General features: G+C 44.1%; 1 protein-coding gene across 4 annotated transcripts in view; it reads right to left on the bottom strand.

Moving 5' to 3' along the window:
- mmp16b (matrix metallopeptidase 16b (membrane-inserted)) overlaps positions 1-19175 on the bottom strand; it is a 38517-nt gene extending 19342 nt beyond the window's left edge. For 2 of the 4 annotated variants that reach the window (XM_029705298.1, XM_029705300.1), the window contains exons 1-3: positions 18746-19175; positions 9607-9755; positions 2354-2368 (exon numbers count right to left, since the gene is read on the bottom strand). In XM_029705298.1, coding sequence (XP_029561158.1) covers positions 2354-2368; positions 9607-9755; positions 18746-18874 — 293 coding nt within the window. In that variant the 5' untranslated portion in view covers positions 18875-19175. The remainder of the gene's footprint in view (positions 1-2353; positions 2369-9606; positions 9756-18745) is intronic. The other 2 variants (XM_029705299.1, XM_029705301.1) reach the window with 1 other exon arrangement.
- Positions 19176-19818: the final 643 nt, after the last annotated feature.

Raw genomic sequence — 19818 nt, 5'->3', positions numbered from 1 at the left:
TTGAGGGCAAATAAAATCACCTGTGGGCCGCCATTTGGGGAACTCTGGTGTATATATATTACATTTTTGAGTGCCAAACAAAAACATATGAAGAGTTTCATTCCAAAACGCGATATATGCATTTTCAGACATATTTTGAGATAGAGATCATGTTTCATCTTACCATAACCTGGGCTAGTGAAAAGACACATGATTTTGCTTGAAATATATTGTAAGGTAATTTTATTTTAGAGAGACAAATAATCATGTTTTGTGGTAAATGCTATAAACCCACCCCAAACAACAGAACTCCAATATAAAAATTATCCTGATTGGGTTTTAGACAGTATCGATACATAAATAAATATAAAAATACTCAATTTGTTTCAACTATACTGTGCAAATATCACATCGCCTGTTTATTGTATCCAGAGGGTGAACAGTCTATACAATGTGTGTTTTTCTTTTTGGATATTTAAGCAACTTACCCCAATTGTATGGGGTTTTACAGGTTTTCCGATTAGGATAAATAAAGGGAATTTTTTTCAGTTTGATTATATACACTTTAGGGAAGGATTTAAGGAATAATAAAGACATTGAAAGTCTGTTGCAATTCATTTGCCGGTGAAAGATGGATTGATTCTTATTGTCGGAGTGATACAGCCCGCTGTTTGCAGCCTCTGTATGTTTGCAGACTGTAGCCTATGATTGTTTCCCATTAGTGGATCTTGGCTCTCCTTTTGTTTAGAAAGTTTCTATGGGCCAACAGGAATAGATATCACAGGCTTCAAACTGTCAAAGGGATCCATAACAAAAAAGTCCACGACACTCAAGAGCTCAAAGATAACATAACGCTAGGTAGCACGGGAACAGCTGAGAGTGACAGCGGTCTATGACCGCATCTGGCTGACTAAGCCACGGGTTAGCCTAAATGAATAAGAAAAGGTTCTGATTATATTCCTTAGTGTGGCAAAAATATTTAGGGAAACCTAAACCTATGGGATCGGTTTCCCCCCCACGGGACGGATGAGCTAACGTAGGCTAATGTGATTAGCATGAGGTTGTAAGTAACAAGAGAATTTCCCAGGTCATAGACATATCTGATATAGGCAGAAAGGGTAACAAGAATGTAAGCTAACTGCACTGTCCAATTTACAGTAGCTATTTCAGTGAACGAATACCATGCTATTGTTTGAGGAGAGTGCACAGTTATGAACTTGAGAATGTATTAATAAACCAATTAGGCACATTTGGGCAGTCTTGAGACAACATTTTGAACAGAAATGCAATGGTTCATTGAATCAGTCTAAAACTTTGCACATACAATGTTGTCATCTAGTGGCCAAAATCTAAATTGAACCTAACCTGGAATAGTACATTATGGCCTTTCTCTTTGCATTTCAAAGATGATGGGGGGACGCATGTTTTTTTCTTTGTACTATATTTTTACCAGATGTAATGTGTTATATTCTCCTACATTCATTTCACATTTCCACAAACTTCAAAGTGTTTCCTTTCAAATGGTATCCAGAATATACATATCCTTGCTTCAGGTCCTGAGCTACAGGCAGTTAGATTTGGGTATGTCATTTTAGGTGAACATTTTGAAAAAGCGTACAATCCTTAAAAGGGTTTACAACTGAACAGACAAATATAATGTACATGATTCGCTAAATGACTGACTTTTGCACCAGCGACGACAAACCTGGACAGCCGATAAAGATAGAAGCATTTTTTAAATATTGTTCTAATTCTAGATATTCAGTTACATAGCCTTTTTTTATATTCCCCATGTAATGTTAATGGGTTTCTAACATGGCTGCCCTATAATTTTGAAGTATCATGTAAATGCATCATAATGCTAATTCTGTTCAAGGGAGCTAACATAGCTGCCATTGAATGTTGTAGTGTCATGTCAATGTATCCTACTGAAGAAACCTCATGTCCCATCTCTCTAAACACATGGCTCTGGTATGAAACAAGTGTGTCGGATATCTTATTTTGCAAAAAACAAATTCTAAAGCACACCTAAAGTAAATGTTTTAAAAGTATGAAAACAACCATAATTACTCCACATAGAAAGGGAACCATAAGCATTCAATTCAGATGGAAAAAATGCAAATGTACATTTTTTTCATTTATCACGTTTTGAAAATAATCCCTTTCATATTATAGTACTCCACAAAAGGGAATGTATTACCATAAAAATGTGACATCTAGTTGAATTAAATGGTTCTTTCCATTCTGAGAAAAAGTGGTGAGACTGAATGTTGGCCAGGCTAGAGCTTCAATGACTGATCTATTTCCATTCAAACCCATGCAACACATATGGAATACTGTGCTTACACATAATATGTAAAATATAGAGCCTCACCTTAGTGTGATATCACTTCATCAATTAAGCAAGAAGGGGAAGAATGAAAAGTGTTATCTCACTTGGCACTGGGCTGCTGGTTAGAGGTCAAATCAAAACAAATGTTATTTGTCAGATACACATGATTAGCAGATGTTAATGTAAGTGTAGTGAAATGCTTGTGCTTCTAGTTCCGACAGTGGTGTTGGAGCTAATTCGGGTTAATCAGTGTAGGCTACACATATTTATCATTGGTCATAATTACTTTTTTTGTGTTCCTATTTTCCAGTGGTGTAAAAAGTACCCAATTGTCATACTTGAGTAAAAGTAAAGATACCTTAATATAAAATGATTCAAGTAAAAGTGGAAGTCACCTAATAAAATACTTCTTAAGAAAAAGTATTTGGGTTTTAAATATACTTAAGTAACAAAAGTAAATGTAATTAGTAAAAAAAGTGTACTTTTTTTAATTTAACCTTTATTTAACCAGTAGGTTTGATACTGTAAAAGTATAAATCATTTAAAATTCCTTATATTAAGCAAACCTGATGGCACAATTTTCATGTTTTTATTTTATTTACGGATAGCTAGGGGTACACTCCAACATTCAGACATAATTTACATACGAAGCATTTGTGTTTAGTGAGTCCGCCAGATCAGAGGCAGTAGATATGACCAGGGATGTTCTCTTGATAATTGTGTGAATTGCATTCAAAATGTAATGATTACTTTTGAGTGTCAGCGAAAATGTATGGAGTAAAAAGTACAATATTTTCTTTAGGAATGTACTGAAGAAAAAGTTGTCAAAAAGATAAATAGTAAAGTATAGTATTTTTACTGAAGTAATTTACACCACTGCTATTTTCACTGATATATTAAGTCCCATTCTGTTTTTAAGTAATGATTTTTTTTTATTGTGATTTAGATGACTCAATGGTCCTCAATGTGAGTGTATTGTAGATGTGTTTATATGTGAATGTGTCCGTGTAACTCAGTAACCCAATGGCGCCGACAGAGATAGTCGCCTCTCTTCGCGTTCTTAGGAAATTATGCAATATTTTTTTATGAATTATTTCTTACATTGTTACCCCAGGAAATCTTAAGTATTATTACATACAGCCGGGAAGAACTATTGGATATAAGAGCAACGTCAACTTGCCAACATTACGACCAGGAATACGACTTTCCCAAAGTGGATCCTCTGTTCGGACCAACTCCCAGGACAATGGATCTGATCCCAGTAGGCAGCCCAAAACAACGGCGCCACAGAAGGGGCAGACGGAGCGGCCTTCTGGTCAGGCTCTGTAGACGTGCACATTGCTCACCGCTCACGAGGATACTACTCACCAATGTCCAGTCTCTTGACAACAAGTTAGACAAAATTCGAGCAAAGGGTTGCCTTCCAGAGAGACATCAGAGATTGCAACATTCTCTGTTTCACAGAAACATGGCTCTCTCAGGATATGTTGTCGGAATCGGTTCAGCCACTAAGCTTCTCCATGCATCGCGCCGACAGAGATTAACACCTCTCTGTGAAGAGGAAGGGCGGGGGTGTATGCTTTATGATTAATGACTCATGGTGTAATCATAACAACATACAGGAACTCAAGTCCTTCTGCTCACCCGACCTAGAATTCCTTACAATCAAACGCTGGCCATTTTACCTACCAAGAGAATTCTCGTCAGTTATAGTCACAGCTGTGTACATTCCCCCTCGAACGAACACCAAGACGGCCCTCAAGGAACTTCACTGGACTCTATGTAAACTGGAAACCATATATCCGGAGGCTGCATTTATTGTAGCTTGGGATTTTAACAAAGCTAATTTGAGAACATGGCTACCTAAATGCTTTCAGCATATTGATTGCACGACTTGCAGGGCTAATACTCTTGATCACTGCTACTCTAACTTCCGCGATGCATACAAAGCCCTCCCCCGCCCTCCCTTCGGCAAATCCGACCACGATGTCATCTTGCTCATTCCGTCTTATTGGCAGAAACTCAAAGAGGATGTACCAGTGACGAGAACCATTCAACGCTGGTCTGACCAATCGAAAGCCGCACTTTAAGATTTGTTTTGATCACGCAGACTGGAATATGTTCCGGTCAGCCTCAGAACAACATATACGCTGACTCGGTAAGTGCGTTTATTAAGAAGGGCATAGGAGATGTTGTACCCACTGTGACTATTAAAACCTTCCCTAACCAGAAACCGTGGATGGATGGCGGCATTAGCGCAAAACTGAAAGTGTGATCCACCGCATTTAACCATGGAAAGAGGTCTGGAAATATGGCTGAATTTAAACAGTGTAGTTATTCCCTCCACAAGGCAATCAAACAAGCGAAATGCCGGAACAGGGACAAGGTGGAGTCACAATTCAATGGCTCAATATCGAGACGTATGTGGCAGGGTCTACAGGAAATCACAGACTACAAAAACAAAAACAGCCACGTCACAGACGTCGACGTCACGCTTCCAGACAAACTAAAACACCTTATTTTCCCGCTTTGAGGCTAATACAGTGCCACTGTGGCGACACACTAATAAAGACTGTGTCCCCCCCTCTCCTTCTCCGTGGCTGACGTGAGTAAAACATTTAAACTTGTTAACCCTCGTAAGGCTGCTGGCCCGGATGGCATCCCTAGCCGCGTCCTCAGAGCATGCACAGACCAGCGTGTTTTACGGACATATTCAATCGCTCCCTATCCCAGTCTGTTGTCCCCACATGCATCAAGATGGCTACCATTGTTCCTGTACCCAAGAAGGCAAAGATAACTGAACTAAATGACTACCGCCCCATAGCACTTCTGTCATCATGAAGTGCTTTGAGAGGCTAGTCAAGGATCATATCACCGCCACCTTAGACCCACTTCAGTTTGCTTACCGCCCCAACAGGTCCAAAGATGATGCAATCGCCATCAAACTGCACACTGCCCTATCCCATCTGGACAAAAATAATACCTATGTAAGAATGCTGTTCATTGTCTACAGCTCAGCATTCAAACCCATAGTACCCTCCAAGCTCATCAACTTGTAGGCCCTGGGTCTCAACCCCACCCTGTGCAACTGGGTCCTGGACTTTCTGACGGGCCGCCCCCAGGTGGTGAAGGTAGGAAACAACATCGCCACATTCACTGACCCTCAACACTGGGGCCCCACAAAGGTGTGCGCTCAGCCCTCTCCTGTACTCCATGTTCACCCACGACTGCGTGGCCATGCACGCCTCCAACTCAATCATCAAGTTTGCAGACGACACAACAGTAGTGGGCCTGATCACCAACAACGACGAGACAGCCTACAGGGAGGAGGTGAGGGCACTCGGAGTGTGATGTCAGGAAAACAACCTCTCACTCAACGTCAACAAAACAAAGGAGATGATCATGAACTTCAGGAAACAGCAGAGAGAGCACCCCCCGATCCACATCGAAGAGACAGCAGTGGAGAAGGTGGAAAGTTTTAAGTTCCTGAGCGTACACATCACAAACAAACTGAAATGGTCCACCCACACAGACAGTGTGGTGAAGAAGGCGCAACAGCGCCTCTTCAACCTCAGGAGGCTGAAGAAATTTGGCTTGTCACCCAAAACCCTGACAAACATTTACAGATGCACAATCGAGAGCATTCTGTCGAGCTGTATCACAGCCTGGTATGGCAACTGCAGCGCCCTCAACCGCAGGGTTCTCCAGAGGGTGGTGCGGTCTGCACAATGCAACACTGGGAGCAAACTACCTGCCCTCCATGACACCTACAGCACTGATGTCACAGGAAGGCCAAAAAGATCATCAAGGACAATAACCACCCGAGCCACTGCCTGTTCACACCGCTATCATCCAGAAGGCGAGATCAGTACAGGTGCATCAAAGCTGGGACCGAGATTGAAAAACAGCTTCTATCTCAAGGCCATCAGACTGCAAACAGAAATCACTAACTCAGAGAGGCTGCTGCCTACATTGAGACCCAATCCCTGAGCACTTTAACCTCTTATGGCTAGGGGGCAGTATTTTCACGGCCGGATAAAAAACGTCCCCGATTTAATCTGATTATTACTCCTGCCCAGAAACTAGAATATGCATATAATTATTGGCTTTGGATAGAAAACACTCCAAAGTTTGTAAAACTGTTTGAATGGTGTCTGTGAGTATAACAGAACTCATATGGCAGGCAAAAACCTGAGATGATTCCTTACAGGAAGTGCCCTCTCTGACAAGATCTTGTTCTTCTTGTCTCTGTTTATTGAAGACTGAGGATCTTTGCTGTAACGTGACACTTCCTACGGCTCCCATAGGCTCTCAGAGCCCGGGAAAAAGCTGAATGATATCGAGGCAGCCCCAGGCTGAAACACATTTGCGCGTTTGGCAAGTGGTCTATCAGCGGACAATGGGACTCATGCTCGTGCACGAGACGACACCATGTTTTTATTCTATCGTCTTTGAACGGATACAACGACTCCTGGTCGGAATATTATCGCTTTTTTACGAGAAAATTAGCATAAAATTAGATTTTAACCTCTTACATCTAGATGTTCCGCTAGCGGAACGTCTGCTCCAATATCCAATGATGGGCGTGGCGCGAAATACAAATTCCTCTAAAATCCGAAAACTTCCATTTTTCAAACATATGACTATTTTACAGCAATTAAAGACAAGACTCTCGTTAATCTAACCACACTGTCCGATTTCAAAAAGGCTTTACAGCGAAAGCAAAACATTAGATTATGTCAGCAGAGTACCCAGCCAGAAATAATCAGACACCCATTTTTCAAGCTAGCATATAATGTCACAAAAACCCAGAAGACAGCTAAATGCAGCACTAACCTTTGATGATCTTCATCAGATGACACACCTAGGACATTATGTTATACAACACATGCATGTTTTGTTCAATCAAGTTCATATTTATATCAAAAAACAGCTTTTTACATTAGCATGTGACGTTCAGAACTAGCCCGGGGAATTTACTAACAATTTACTAAATTACTCACGATAAACGTTCACAAAAAGCATAACAATTATTTTAAGAATTATAGATACAGAACTCCTCTATGCACTCGATATGTCCGATTTTAAAATAGCTTTTCGGATGAAGCACATTTTGCAATATTCTAAGTACATAGCCCAGCCATCACGGGCTAGCTATTTAGACACCCGGCAAGATTAGCCTTCACCAAATTAGCCTTCACCAAAATCATATTTACTATAAGAAAAATGGTCTTACCTTTCCTGTTCTTCGTCAGAATGCACTCCCAGGACTTCTACTTCAATAACAAATGTAGGTTTGGTCCCAAATAATCCATCGTTATGTTCCATCAGCGACGTTTTGTTTGTGCGTTCTAGACACTATCAGAATGGTAAATCACGGTCGTGCGCATGGTGCATAACGTGACAAATAATTTCTAAATATTCCATTACCATACTTCGAAGCATGTCAACCGCTGTTTAAATTTTTTTTTAATGCAATTTATCTCGTAGAAAAGCGATAATATTCCGACCGGGAATCTGCCTGTCTGTAAATAGAGGGAAAAACAGAAAGGCGGGGGCGGGCAGTGCTCGAGCCTAAGCCCTTTGTCCTCTGATAGACCACTTAGCAAAAGCGCTCGTGTGTTTCAGCCAGGGCTTTGAATTACATCATTCAGGTTTTTCCCGGGCTCTGAGAGCCCATTGGAGCCGTGGGAAGTGTCACGTAACAGCAGAGATCCTTAGTTTTTGGAAGAGATGTCAAAGAAAGCAAATAAATGGTCAGACAGGCCACTTCCTGTAAAGGAATCTCTCAGGTTTTTGCCTGCCAAATGAGTTCTGTTATACTCACAGACACCATTCAAACAGTTTTAGAAACTTTGGAGTGTTTTCTATCCAAAGCTAATAATTATATGCATATTCTAGTTTCTGGCCAGGACTAATAATCAGATTAAATCGGGTACGTTTTTTTATCCAGCCGTGAAAATACTGCCCCCTAGCCATAAGAGGTTAAACAGCGGTTGACATGCTTCGAAGTACGGTAATGGAATATTTAGAAATTTTTTGTCAAGAAATGCGTCGTGCTCGTAACCCTTCTTTACCATTCGCATAGTGTCTTGAACGCACGAACAAAACGCCGCTGTTTGGATATAACTATGGATTATTTGGGACCAAACCAACATTTGTTATTGAAGTAGAAGTCCTGGGAGTGCATTCTGACGAAGACAGCAAAGGTAATAACATTTTTCTTATAGTAAATCTGACTTTGGTCAGGGCTAAACTTGGTCGGTGTCTAAATGGCTAGCCGTGATGGCTGGGCTATCTACTGAGAATATTGCAAAATGTGCTTTCACCGAAAAGCTATTTTAAAATCGGACATATCGAGCGCATAGAGGAGTTCTGTATCTATAATTCTTAAAATAATTGTTATGTTTTTTGTGAACGTTTATCGTGAGTAATTTAGTAAATTCACCGGAAGTTTGCTGGGGGGTATGATAGTTCTGAACGTCACATGCTAATGTAAAAAAGCTGGTTTTTGATATAAATATGAACTTGATTGAACAAAACATGCATGCATTGTATAACATAATGTCCTAGGGTTGTCATCTGATGAAGATCATCAAAGGTTAGTGCTGCATTTAGCTGTGGTTTTGTTTTTTGTGACATTATATGCTAGCTTGAAAAATGGGTGTCTGATTATTTCTGGCTGGGTACTCTGCTGACATAATCTAATGTTTTGCTTTCGCTGTAAAGCCTTTTTGAAATCGGACAGTGTGGTTAGATTAACGAGAGTCTTGTCTTTAAAATGCTGTTAAATAGTCATATGTTTGAAAAATGGAAGTTTTCGGATTTTAGAGGAGTTTGTATTTCACGCCACGCCCATCATTGGATATTGGAGCAGGTGTTCCGCTAGCGGAACGTCTAGATGTAAGAGGTTAATAAATGGATCATTAGTCATTTTAAACAATGCCACTTTAAATAATGCCACTTTAATAATGTTTACATATCTTACATTACTCATATCACATGTATATACTGTATTTTATACTATCTACTGCACCTTGCCTATGCCGCTCGGCCATCGCTCATCCATATACTTATATGTACATATTCTCATTCACCCCTTTAGATTTGTGTGTATTAGGTAATTGTTGGGGAATTGTTAGATCACTTGTTAGATATTACTGCACTGTCGGAACTAGAAGCAGAAGTATTTTACTACACTCGCATTAACATCTGCTAACCATCTGTATGTGACCAATAAAATTTGATTTGGTGTGTGTGTGTGTCCGTGTGTTTGTGTATGTGTGTCTACTTACTCTGTGGTCCTCTCATCCAGTGTCCCTGTAACATTGAGGCCGTAGATGCGCTGCATGGCTGCGATGGCTTGTTCCATGGTCTGGGCTGAGCGCAGGACAGCCATTCTGGGGTCTGTGTGGGGAAGGTAGCCATACTTCTGTAGCCATCCCTACAGGAGAAAGGGAGGGAGGAGAGAGGGAGAGATTCATGCATTACTGTCCTTATTCATATCTGAAAGAAAGCTGACAAATGCTGCTATTACATCGTTATAACAAAGCTACATTTTGGTATTCGTAACCGAGAGAAATGATAGGGAGAAAGGTCCTTGTTCATAAAGTCTCTAGTATGAGTCAAACTGATCTCTGCATGAAATACATTTTTATTTGTCACATGCGCCGAATACAACAGGTGTAGACTTTACTGTGAAATGCTTACTTACAAGCCCTTTCCCAACAATGCAGAATTAAAAAGTTTTTAAAAAATTGTAAAAATGTAAAAAGGAAATAGTAACACCATAAAATATTTAATAACGGAAGAGCGGTACCGAGTCAATGTGCAGGGGTACAAAACAGTGGAGGTAATTGAGGTAGTACGTACATGTAGCAGCGTGTGTGAATGTGAATGTATGTGTGTGGCGTTAATATGCATGTGTGTGTTTTGTGTATGTGTGTGGCGTTAATATGCATGTGTGTGTTTTGTGTGGCGTTAATATGCATGTGTGTGTTTTGTGTGTGTGTGTGGCGTTAATATGCATGTGTGTGTTTTGTGTGTGTGTGTAGCGTTAATATGCATGTGTGTGTTTTGTGTGTGTGTGGCATTAATATGCGTGTGTGTGTGAGCATATGTAGTTTGTGTGTGTGCGGGTGTCAGTGTGGTATGTGTGTGGGGGTAGAGTCTAGTGAGTGTGCATAGAGCCAGTGCAAGAGAGAAGTTTTTTTAAAGCGGGTTAATGTATATAGTCTGGCCGTCTATTTGATTAACTGTTCAACTGTCTTATGGCTTGGGGGTAGAAGCTGTTCAGTAACCTATCATACAGAGAATCTCTATAGTTCAGGTTCATAATTGATGGAGAACTCCTTGGATAGAAGTACCTCTGTTCCAACCTGAACATTGTTAGCCACATCCAACAGTATCCAGAGTTACAGTAACACTTGTTTTCTATAACCACCATCACTCAAAGCTGCCACCCACACACAGTAACACTGACAGAGAAAGGGCCTAGTTCAGGTTCATATTTTCTGCATATTAGGATGGACAAAAGTCCAGTATTCAAGGATGAACATTGTAACCCATATGGCTATGCCCAGTTACCCACATCCTTTCCAGTAACATTCACTCAGTGTTTCTGCCTATAACCAACACAGCTCAAAGCTGCCGCCCACACAGAGTGACACTGCCACTCCTTCATTCAGTAGAGATTGAGTGTCGACCAGGGGTCATTGTTAGATCCTATCCCCGTTGATGGGATCCGAGAGCCACGAGGCAGCTAGGCAGGCGGCCACGCTCCACCACAGCTGTCCACACGCCAACCAGCTGCTGTTGCCTCGCCATCACCATCATTACCCATCCTATGAGATGCTCCCGCTAATCCTCCATATATCTCTCCCTCCCTCCCTCAATCCCTGTATCTCTATCTCTCCCTCTCCGCTCCTCATTGAGCCAAACGCCTTGTTGTTGTTTGTCCATCTTTCCACCATCCCTTAATCATATGTAGCCAATGGTTGGTTGGTTGGTTGGTTGGTTGGTTGGTTGTTTGCTTTGTCTGTGTATAGCTAAGGCCCAGGTTCTGTTCCCAGGACTGAATAAGGAATTTGATTGTGCCATTTGACTTGGGATGGGATGAGAGAGAATAGCCTATGGTAGGCTAGGCCTATACAGAGAATATGACAGCAGCAATTAATATGGTACAAGATATTCAACCCTATCCCATTACGCAACTTGGATCACATCTTAATCTGCACAAGCATAAATCCACCAAATTTCCCTTGACAAAGAATAATAGTTTATAGCATAGTAGTCCCTTGCAAAAGTATTCAGACCCCTTGGATTTCTTCACATTTTGTTATGTTACATAGTGGGATTCAAATTGATTTAATTGTCATTTTTTTCTCAACAATCTACACAAAATAACATTACAAAAATGTAATAACTAAAATATAGTCGTTGCATAAGTTTTGAGGCAATACATGTTAGAAAAACCTTTGGCATCAATTACAGATTAGAGTCTTCTTGGGTAAGTCTCAGTGGTGTAGCAGAGGGTATACGCAGGTATAAGCCATATACCCACTTTTTTTGTGGGCATTGCGTATACTCACTTATTAATCCCCACGATGCGTGTCAAAGTAGTATAGTGGAGATATAAGACATATCAATTAATAAGGCTGATGTAACAGATCAGAATGTTTAGCTTAAAAATTTTGATAAACTATTATTTCTTCACATTTTAAGTGCAGCAATCTGCACACGGCAGTAGGCCTATGCGCAAATGTTCCAAAATACAATTTGCGGGGAAAAAACGTTCTAAAATGCGCAACACACATGCTTGAGGTTTCATGGACAGAGATTGAAATATCCATTAGAAATTTAGAAAGACAGGAGATCTAAAGATGCTACAACGATCATGGGTTGCTAATATGACTAGGATAATACCTTTTGCTGCTAGACAATGAAAAGTTGATTTGAGTCTTTACTAAATAATTGCTTCCACCTTTCTATGGTGGAATTTTGTCTATAGGCTACTTTGAAGCAAGGTAAGACATGAAGTAAAAGGAAAAATATAGCGATGCTAATGATAGGCCTAACCATCTTCTGGTAGATGGAAAGTCTTTCCCAAAAACCTTCTCAATTAAATGTTAACTAGCTACAAAGTAGCCTATGCCTACCTGGCAGAAAGATATCGTGATTATTTGCATCAATCCAGTGGCCATTTGTTTTGCAAACTCCATCTCATGTGCGCTATAGAAAGAACCAAACAACAGTGCTAGGTGCCTGAACAGTTTAATTAAAAGGGAGACCACTCTTTAGGTCTTATTTTTCCCAGACCTAAAAAGTGGTCTGCTGATGTGGTTTAAGCATTGTTATGGACTTTGAACATCCAATTTTGTTGTATTTCTATGTAAAACAAAATGTACTTTGAGTATAAAAACCTGGAAAAAAATGTAAAACATCTGAAACCTGTGAATTTCTGAATCAGTTGACATCCTAATTGATCTATTTCAATAGTAGGCTGTCACGCCCTGATCTGTTTCACCTGTCTTTGTGATTGTCTCCACCCCCCTCCAGGTGTCACCCATCTTCACCATTATCCCCTGTGTTGTTATACCTGTGTTCTCTGTTTGTCTGTTGCCAGTTTGTTTTGTTTGTCAAGCTTACCAGCATTTGTCCTATCAGCTCCTGTCTTTTCCCAGCCTCCCTTTTTCTCGCCTTCCTGGTTTTTGACTCTTGCCTGTCTTGACCTTGAACCCGCCAGCCTGACCACTCTGCCTGCCCCTGACCCTGAGCCTGCCTGCCGTCCTGTACCTTCACCTCTGTTGCTGTAATAAATATTGTTACTTCGACACGGTCTTCATCTGGGTCTTACCTTATCCTGATAGCAAGACCTGGCCATGACTGACCCAGCAGAGACAGGCCAGCTGTGCGACGCCATCTCCTCCAAAGGAGCCACCATCGGGAGGCACGAGGAACTGCTTCGTGGCCTTATGGAGGGGGTCCAAACGTTGGTTGATCGCCATGACCGGGCATTGGACGGTTTGCTGGAGCAATTCTGCGGGTTGTTTGGGAGGCAGCCTAGCACGGTGGTAACCTCACAGCCCCTCAGTAACCCCACTGCTAGCAGTGCCGTCTCATCGGCCACTCCACCTTCTCGGTGGAGAGTCGAGCACCTGTCGGGTGTTTCTAGCTCAGTGTGCCCTCATTTTCGAGCTTCAGCCCTCCTCCTTTCCCTCGGATCGCTCCAAGATCCCCTATCTCATCACGCTGATGTCCGGGAGGGCTCTCACCTGGGCTACTGCTGTATGGGAACAGCAGCCAATAATATGTGTTACTCTGGAGGGATTCGTGGCAGAGGTGAAGGTTTTTTTACGCCCCGTTCTCCGGGAGAGAAGCTGCCCGGAGGCTAATCCAGCTTCGGCAGGGCTTCTGGAGTGTAGCTTACTATACGGTAGATTTCCGCACGTTGGCAGCGGAGAGTGTTTGAAACCAGGAAGCACTGTTTGATATGTTCCTGCACGCGTCTCGGAGGAGGTCAAGGACGAGCTTGCTGCTCGGGAGTTACCTACGGATCTCAATTCCCTTATCGCTTTGACCATCCGAATCGATGGGCGACTACGGGAACGATGGAGGGAGATGAGATTAGATTTTGCTCGCACACCCAAGGATCCCACCTTGCCTCCGAGTCAACTTGGAAGCTCCCAAAGGTCTCGTTGCCAAGAGGACCAAGGCTTCCCGACCTGCCCCGAGGGCTGCCCGAAGACGGCCAACTCACCGCTTCCTGAGCCTATGCCACTACGCAGAGCTGGGCTGTCGCCAGCGGAATGAAAATACAAGATCAATACGAAGAGTTGTCTGTATTGCGGGACTCTTGGTCATTTTGTGTCCTCTTGTCCTCTAAAGAATCCAGGCTCACCGGTAGGAGCAAGGACTCTGGTGGGCCATATGGAGAACATTCCTGCTTCCCCTGCTCACACCCCTTTTCTTTTTTCCCCTCTTTTTTTCCCCCCTTTTTCTCCCCAATTTCGTAGTATCCAATTGGTAGTAGTTACTGTCTTGTCTCATCGCTGCAACTCCCGTACGGACTCGGGAGAGGCGAAGGTCGAGAGCCATGCGTCCTCCGAAACACAACCCAACCAAGCCGCACTGCTTCTTGACACAATGCACATCCAACCCAGAAGCCAGCTGCACCAATGTGTCGGAGGAAACACCTAGCGACCTGGTCAGCGTGCACTGTGCCCGGCCCGCCACAGGAGTCGCTAGTGCGCGATGAGACAAGGATATCCCTGCCGGCCAAACCCTCCCTAACCCGGACGACGCTGGGCCAATTGTGCGCCGCCCCATGGGCCTCCCGGTCGCGGCCGGCTGCGACAGATCACACCCCTTTTCATGCCATTCTACTGTGGGGAGACCAATCCAAATCTCTCCGGGTTCTCATTGAATCTTTTTTGGACGCTACCCTGCCATTCCCATGGACTTTAGAGAGCTGGACGGGCGCTCTATAGGCCGAGTCACCCACAACACCACTCCCATCCACCTACGGGTGTCAGGGAACCACAGTGAGGCTATCCAGTTCCTGCTCATCAAGTCCCCTCTGATTCCCGTGGTATTGGGATTCTCCTGGCTCCAACCACACAATCCCCTCATTAACTGGTCTACTGGTGCCATCGTGGACTGGAGCCCGTTCTGCCACACTTATTGCCTGAAGTCAGCACAACCTGCCCTGGGACGTCTTCCTGGGGGCTCTGAACATGCCCCGGACCTCTCCGCCAGTCCCCCGGAGTACCAGGACCTCCAGGAGGTGTTCAGCAAGGCCCGGGCGACGTCGCTTCCACCGCACCGACCCTATGACTGTGGGATTGACCTTTTCCCTAACACCACGCTTCCCCCGAGGACCAAGGCTATGGATACCTACATTGGGGACTCCCTAGCTGCTGGATTTATCCATTCCTCTTCCTCTCCCTCCGGCGCTGGCTTCTTCTTCATGGAGAAAAAGGACAAGACCTTGCGCCAGTGCATTGACTACCGGGGACTCAACGGCATTACAGTTAAGAAGCGTTACCCGCTACCACTCATCTCCTCAGCCTTCGAGCCGCTCCAGGGGGCCACTGTGTTTTCCAAGCTGGATCTATGGAACTTCTACCACCTGGTCCCCCTCTCATATCTGCACAAGTGGAAGACCGCCTTCAACACGGCCAGTGGCCACTACGAGTATCTGGTCATGCCCTTTGGCCTCACCAACGCCCCTGCTGTGTTCCAGGCTCTGGTGAATGATGTTCTCCGCGACATGTTGAACCAGTTCATCTTTGTCTACATTGATGACATCGTCGTCTTCTCCTGCTCTCTTCAAGAACACGTGCTCCACGTCCTTCATAGCCTTCTGGAGAATCAGCTGTTTGTGAAGGCAGAGAAGTGCGAGTTCCATCGCTCCACCACCCCCTTTCTGGGTTACATCATCTCTGCTGGGAGTGTCCAGATGGATGCCGGGAAGGTGAGAGCAGTGATGGATTGGCCTCAGTCTACGACCAGGGTGCAGCTGTAAAGTTTTCTGGGATTAGCCAATTTCTATTGCCGCTTTATCCGGGGTTACAGCACCCTGGCTTCCCCCCTGTCAGCACTCACCTTGCCCAAGGTTCCGTTCACGTGGTCCCCAGCTGCTGACTGGGCATTCCGGGACCTCAAACATTGCTTCACCACAGCTCCCATCCTGGTTCATCCGGACCCATCTTGTCAGTTCGTGGTGGAGGCCATGCTTCAGACGTCGGAGTGGGGGCTGACCTGTCCCAGCGTTCTGCCCAAGACCTCAAGCTACATCCCTGCGCCTTCTTCTCCCATTGCCTCAACGCCACGGAAAGGAACTACAATGTGGGGAATCGGGAGCTTCTCACGATGAAGACGGCGTTGGAGGAATGGCGGCACTGGCTGGAGGGGGTGGAACATCCATTCATCGTGTGGACTAACCACAAGAACCTGGAGTATCTCCGCACCGCCAAGTGCCTCAACTCCAGGCAAGCCAGATGGGCCCTGTTGTTCAAACGGTTCAACTTCTCCCTCTCGTACCGGCCGGGATCCAAGAATGTCAAGCCGGATGCACTGTCCCACCACTATAGCTCCACAACTACTACCCCGGAACCCGAGACCCCCCCGTCGGCCCTCCTCAAGACCAACTCCAGGTATCGACGACCAGCGGATTGCCATCGGACCCCGGCTCCCCGGTATCGTCTCGGGCAGAAGGTATGGCTCTCCACCCGGGATCTGCTCCTCCGGGTAGAGTCTCGCAAACTGTCCCCCCGGTTTATCGGCCCTTTCCCCATCTCCAAGGTCATTAGCCCCTCTGATGTTCGTCTTCTATTGCCCCATACCCTACATATACACCCCACCTTTCATGTGTCCCGTATCAAGCCTGTGTCTCACAGTCCCTTGTCTTCCATTTCCAGGCCCACCCCTCCTCCCCGTGTCACCGATGGCCATCCGGCGTACATGGTGAGACACCTCCTGAGGGTTTGACCACGGGGCAGGGGTTTCCAGTACCTGGTTGACTGGGAGGGTTATGGCCCGGAGGAGAGGTGCTGGGTCCCTGCTAAAGGCATCCTGGACCCGCCCTCATCGCCGACTTCCACCGCCGGCGCCCGGTCAACCAGGTAGGGCGCCAGGTGGCACCTCTAGGGGGGGGGGCATTCACGCCCTGATCTGTTTCACCTGTCTTTGTGATTGTCTCCACCCCCCTCCAGGTGTTGCCCATCTTCCCTATTATCAGCTGTGTATTTATACCTGTGGTCTCTGTTTGTCTGTTGCCAGTTCATCTTGTTTGTCAAGCTTACCAGTATTTGTCCTGTCAGCTCCTGTCTTTTCCCAGCCTCTCTTTTTCTCGCCCTCCTGGTTTCTGACCCTTGCCTGTCTTGACTTTGAACCCGCCCCCCTGACCACTCTGCCTGCCCCTGAGCCTGCCTGCTGTCCTGTACCTTTGCCCCATCTGGATTTCCGACCTCTGCCTGACCTGACCCTGCCTGCCGTCCTGTACCTTTGTCTCTGTTGCTGTAATTAACATTTACTTCGACATGGTCTTCATCTGGTTCTTACCTTATCCTGATATTTGGCCTACTATTAGCCTACTTTTACAGTACAGCTTGGGTTGGCCTGACTGTGAAAGACCAACATGGGATTTATAATTTTAGGAGCATAGCCTATGTCACTGTTTGTCATAGAATTTCTCAAACAGGGCGCCTTTCCCTCGCCACAGGGGCCGTTTGGGAAATGTTTGTCAAAATTAGAGTATGCCCACTCCCACAATTAGAGTATACCTACTTCTCCAGGCACCACTAAACCACTGGTAAGTCTACAAGAGTTTTGCACACATGGATTGTACCATATTTGCCCATTATTCTTTAAAAATAATATTCAAGCTCTGTCAAGAGGTTGGGGATCATGGCTAGACAGCAATTTTCAAGTCTTGACATAGATTTTCAAACAGATTTAAGTCCAAACTGTAACTTGGCCACTCAGGAACATTCACTGTCTTCTTGGTAAGCAACTTCAGTGTACATTTGGCCTTGTGTTGTAGGCTATTGTCCTGCGGAAAGGTGAATTCCTCTCTCAGTCTCTGGTGTAAAGCAGAATGAAGCAGGTTTTCCTCTTGAATTTTGCCTGTGTTTAGCTCCATCCCATTACTTTTTATCCTTAAACTCACCAGTATTTGCAGATATTAACCATACATGTACCATGATGCAGCCACCACCTTGCTTGAAAATGTCAATCTGTGCTTGAAATGTAATACTTGAATGAATGACTTTACAGTTGTTGTATGTGTGGGGGACAGGAAGGGTTAGTCCACGTAACTTATGTGATTTGTTAAGCCACATTTTACTCTTGAAATAATTTAGGCTTACCTAAACAAAGGGGCTGAATATATATATATATAACGACTGTATTTTGGTTCAGAATGTTTTATTTATGGTAAAAAAATAACAAATCTCCCACTTTGACACTACAGAGTATTTTGTGTAGTATGTTGACAAAATATGACAAATGAATGCATTTTTATCCCAGTATAAAATGTGAAGAAATCCAAGGGGTCTGAACACGCAAGGCACTGTATTATGATAACAAATATTGCAGTGAGATCGAATGAGAGGATGGACGCTGGACCATCTCGTTCATGGTCGCCCATCCTCCCTCTCACCCGCTGTCCAAAGTAAAGGAAAAAGCATAGGATGTTGTTCGTCTGACTTGTAAAAAATGATAGAACGGATAATAATTTCGACGTTCCATGCATCTTGAAACATGCATCAAATACAATGTTGCTATGTCATCTGGTCATGTTTATGTGATAATGTAGCCAAATAAATAACAGCAACCCTCGTCCACACGCAATGTTCTGCCACTCGAGCACAGGAGAGTGCATTGTCATTTATTATGAGCCACCGCGAAGCAATAGCAGGCCATGTATCTTACCTCAACGCTGAACTGATGAAGCTCTTCTCCGGACGCGGCGCATAAAATCCACAGCAAGAAATGCAAGCAGAACGCTGTTGCGTAAAGGCAATCCAATGGTTTTCTTTTAGAGGAGGATACTAAGGTCATAATGACCCGTTTTTCCCAAATGGGTTATTAGGAAAAACCGCCCGTCGTCTGATTTTACTCGTGCGTCAAATGAAGAAAACCATCGGGCGAGCTGTCAAAGCCAAATTCCGAGACGTGCATAAAAGGACGGCTGCGGTGGTTTTGTCAACCGGATAAAGTAAACCCAGATGACATGTATTATTTTGTCATGTTAAGCTGTGATAGAATTCGGCATGTTAGCTCCACCGCCCCAGTCACTATTATTTACATAGCTGATTTAGTTTATCCAGCGGCATCAATGGCCATGTACAGTAAGCATACCCCCGAGTCTACGCCTGCGCTATGATGTCTCCAGCAGCGCAACACTCCCCTTGACGGCGTAAAGACCAACGTCATGTAATGTACCCTGGTAGAAAATTCTTTATGTACCGTGAGAATAGAAATAGCCCTAAACAGATGGAGCAATCATCCTTCAATATGCACCGATATCATTCAAGTATAGACTATTAAACGGTTATAACAATGTCATGTAATAACGGGCATATTAACAGTATTAATCATATGGCCTATTCATGAAGCTAAACATGTAATATTCAGTGAGAAGAATGTCCCTTGCGTGTGTAGAACCCTTGTCTCCCAGCTAAAGACGTGGGGTCATAAAATGCCTACTTAGGCAAGGCTCATTACACTATCCCCTCCGGTCGGGAGAGCGTGTCCCCACGCTGCACTATACCAAGTACTTCACGCTGCACTATACCAAGTACTTCACGCTGCACTATACCAAGTACTTCACGCTGCACTATACCAAGTACTTCACGCTGCACTATACCAAGTACTTCACGCTGCACTATACCAAGTACTTCACGATTCACTATACCAAGTACTTCACGATTCACTATACCAAGTACTTCACGCTGCACTATACCAAGTACTTCACGCTGCACTATACCAAGTACTTCACGATT

Source organism: Salmo trutta, chromosome 21, assembly GCF_901001165.1.
Source record: "Salmo trutta chromosome 21, fSalTru1.1, whole genome shotgun sequence".
NCBI classification, from domain to species: domain Eukaryota; kingdom Metazoa; phylum Chordata; class Actinopteri; order Salmoniformes; family Salmonidae; genus Salmo; species Salmo trutta.
This window is presented reverse-complemented; position numbering and strand designations above follow the sequence as displayed.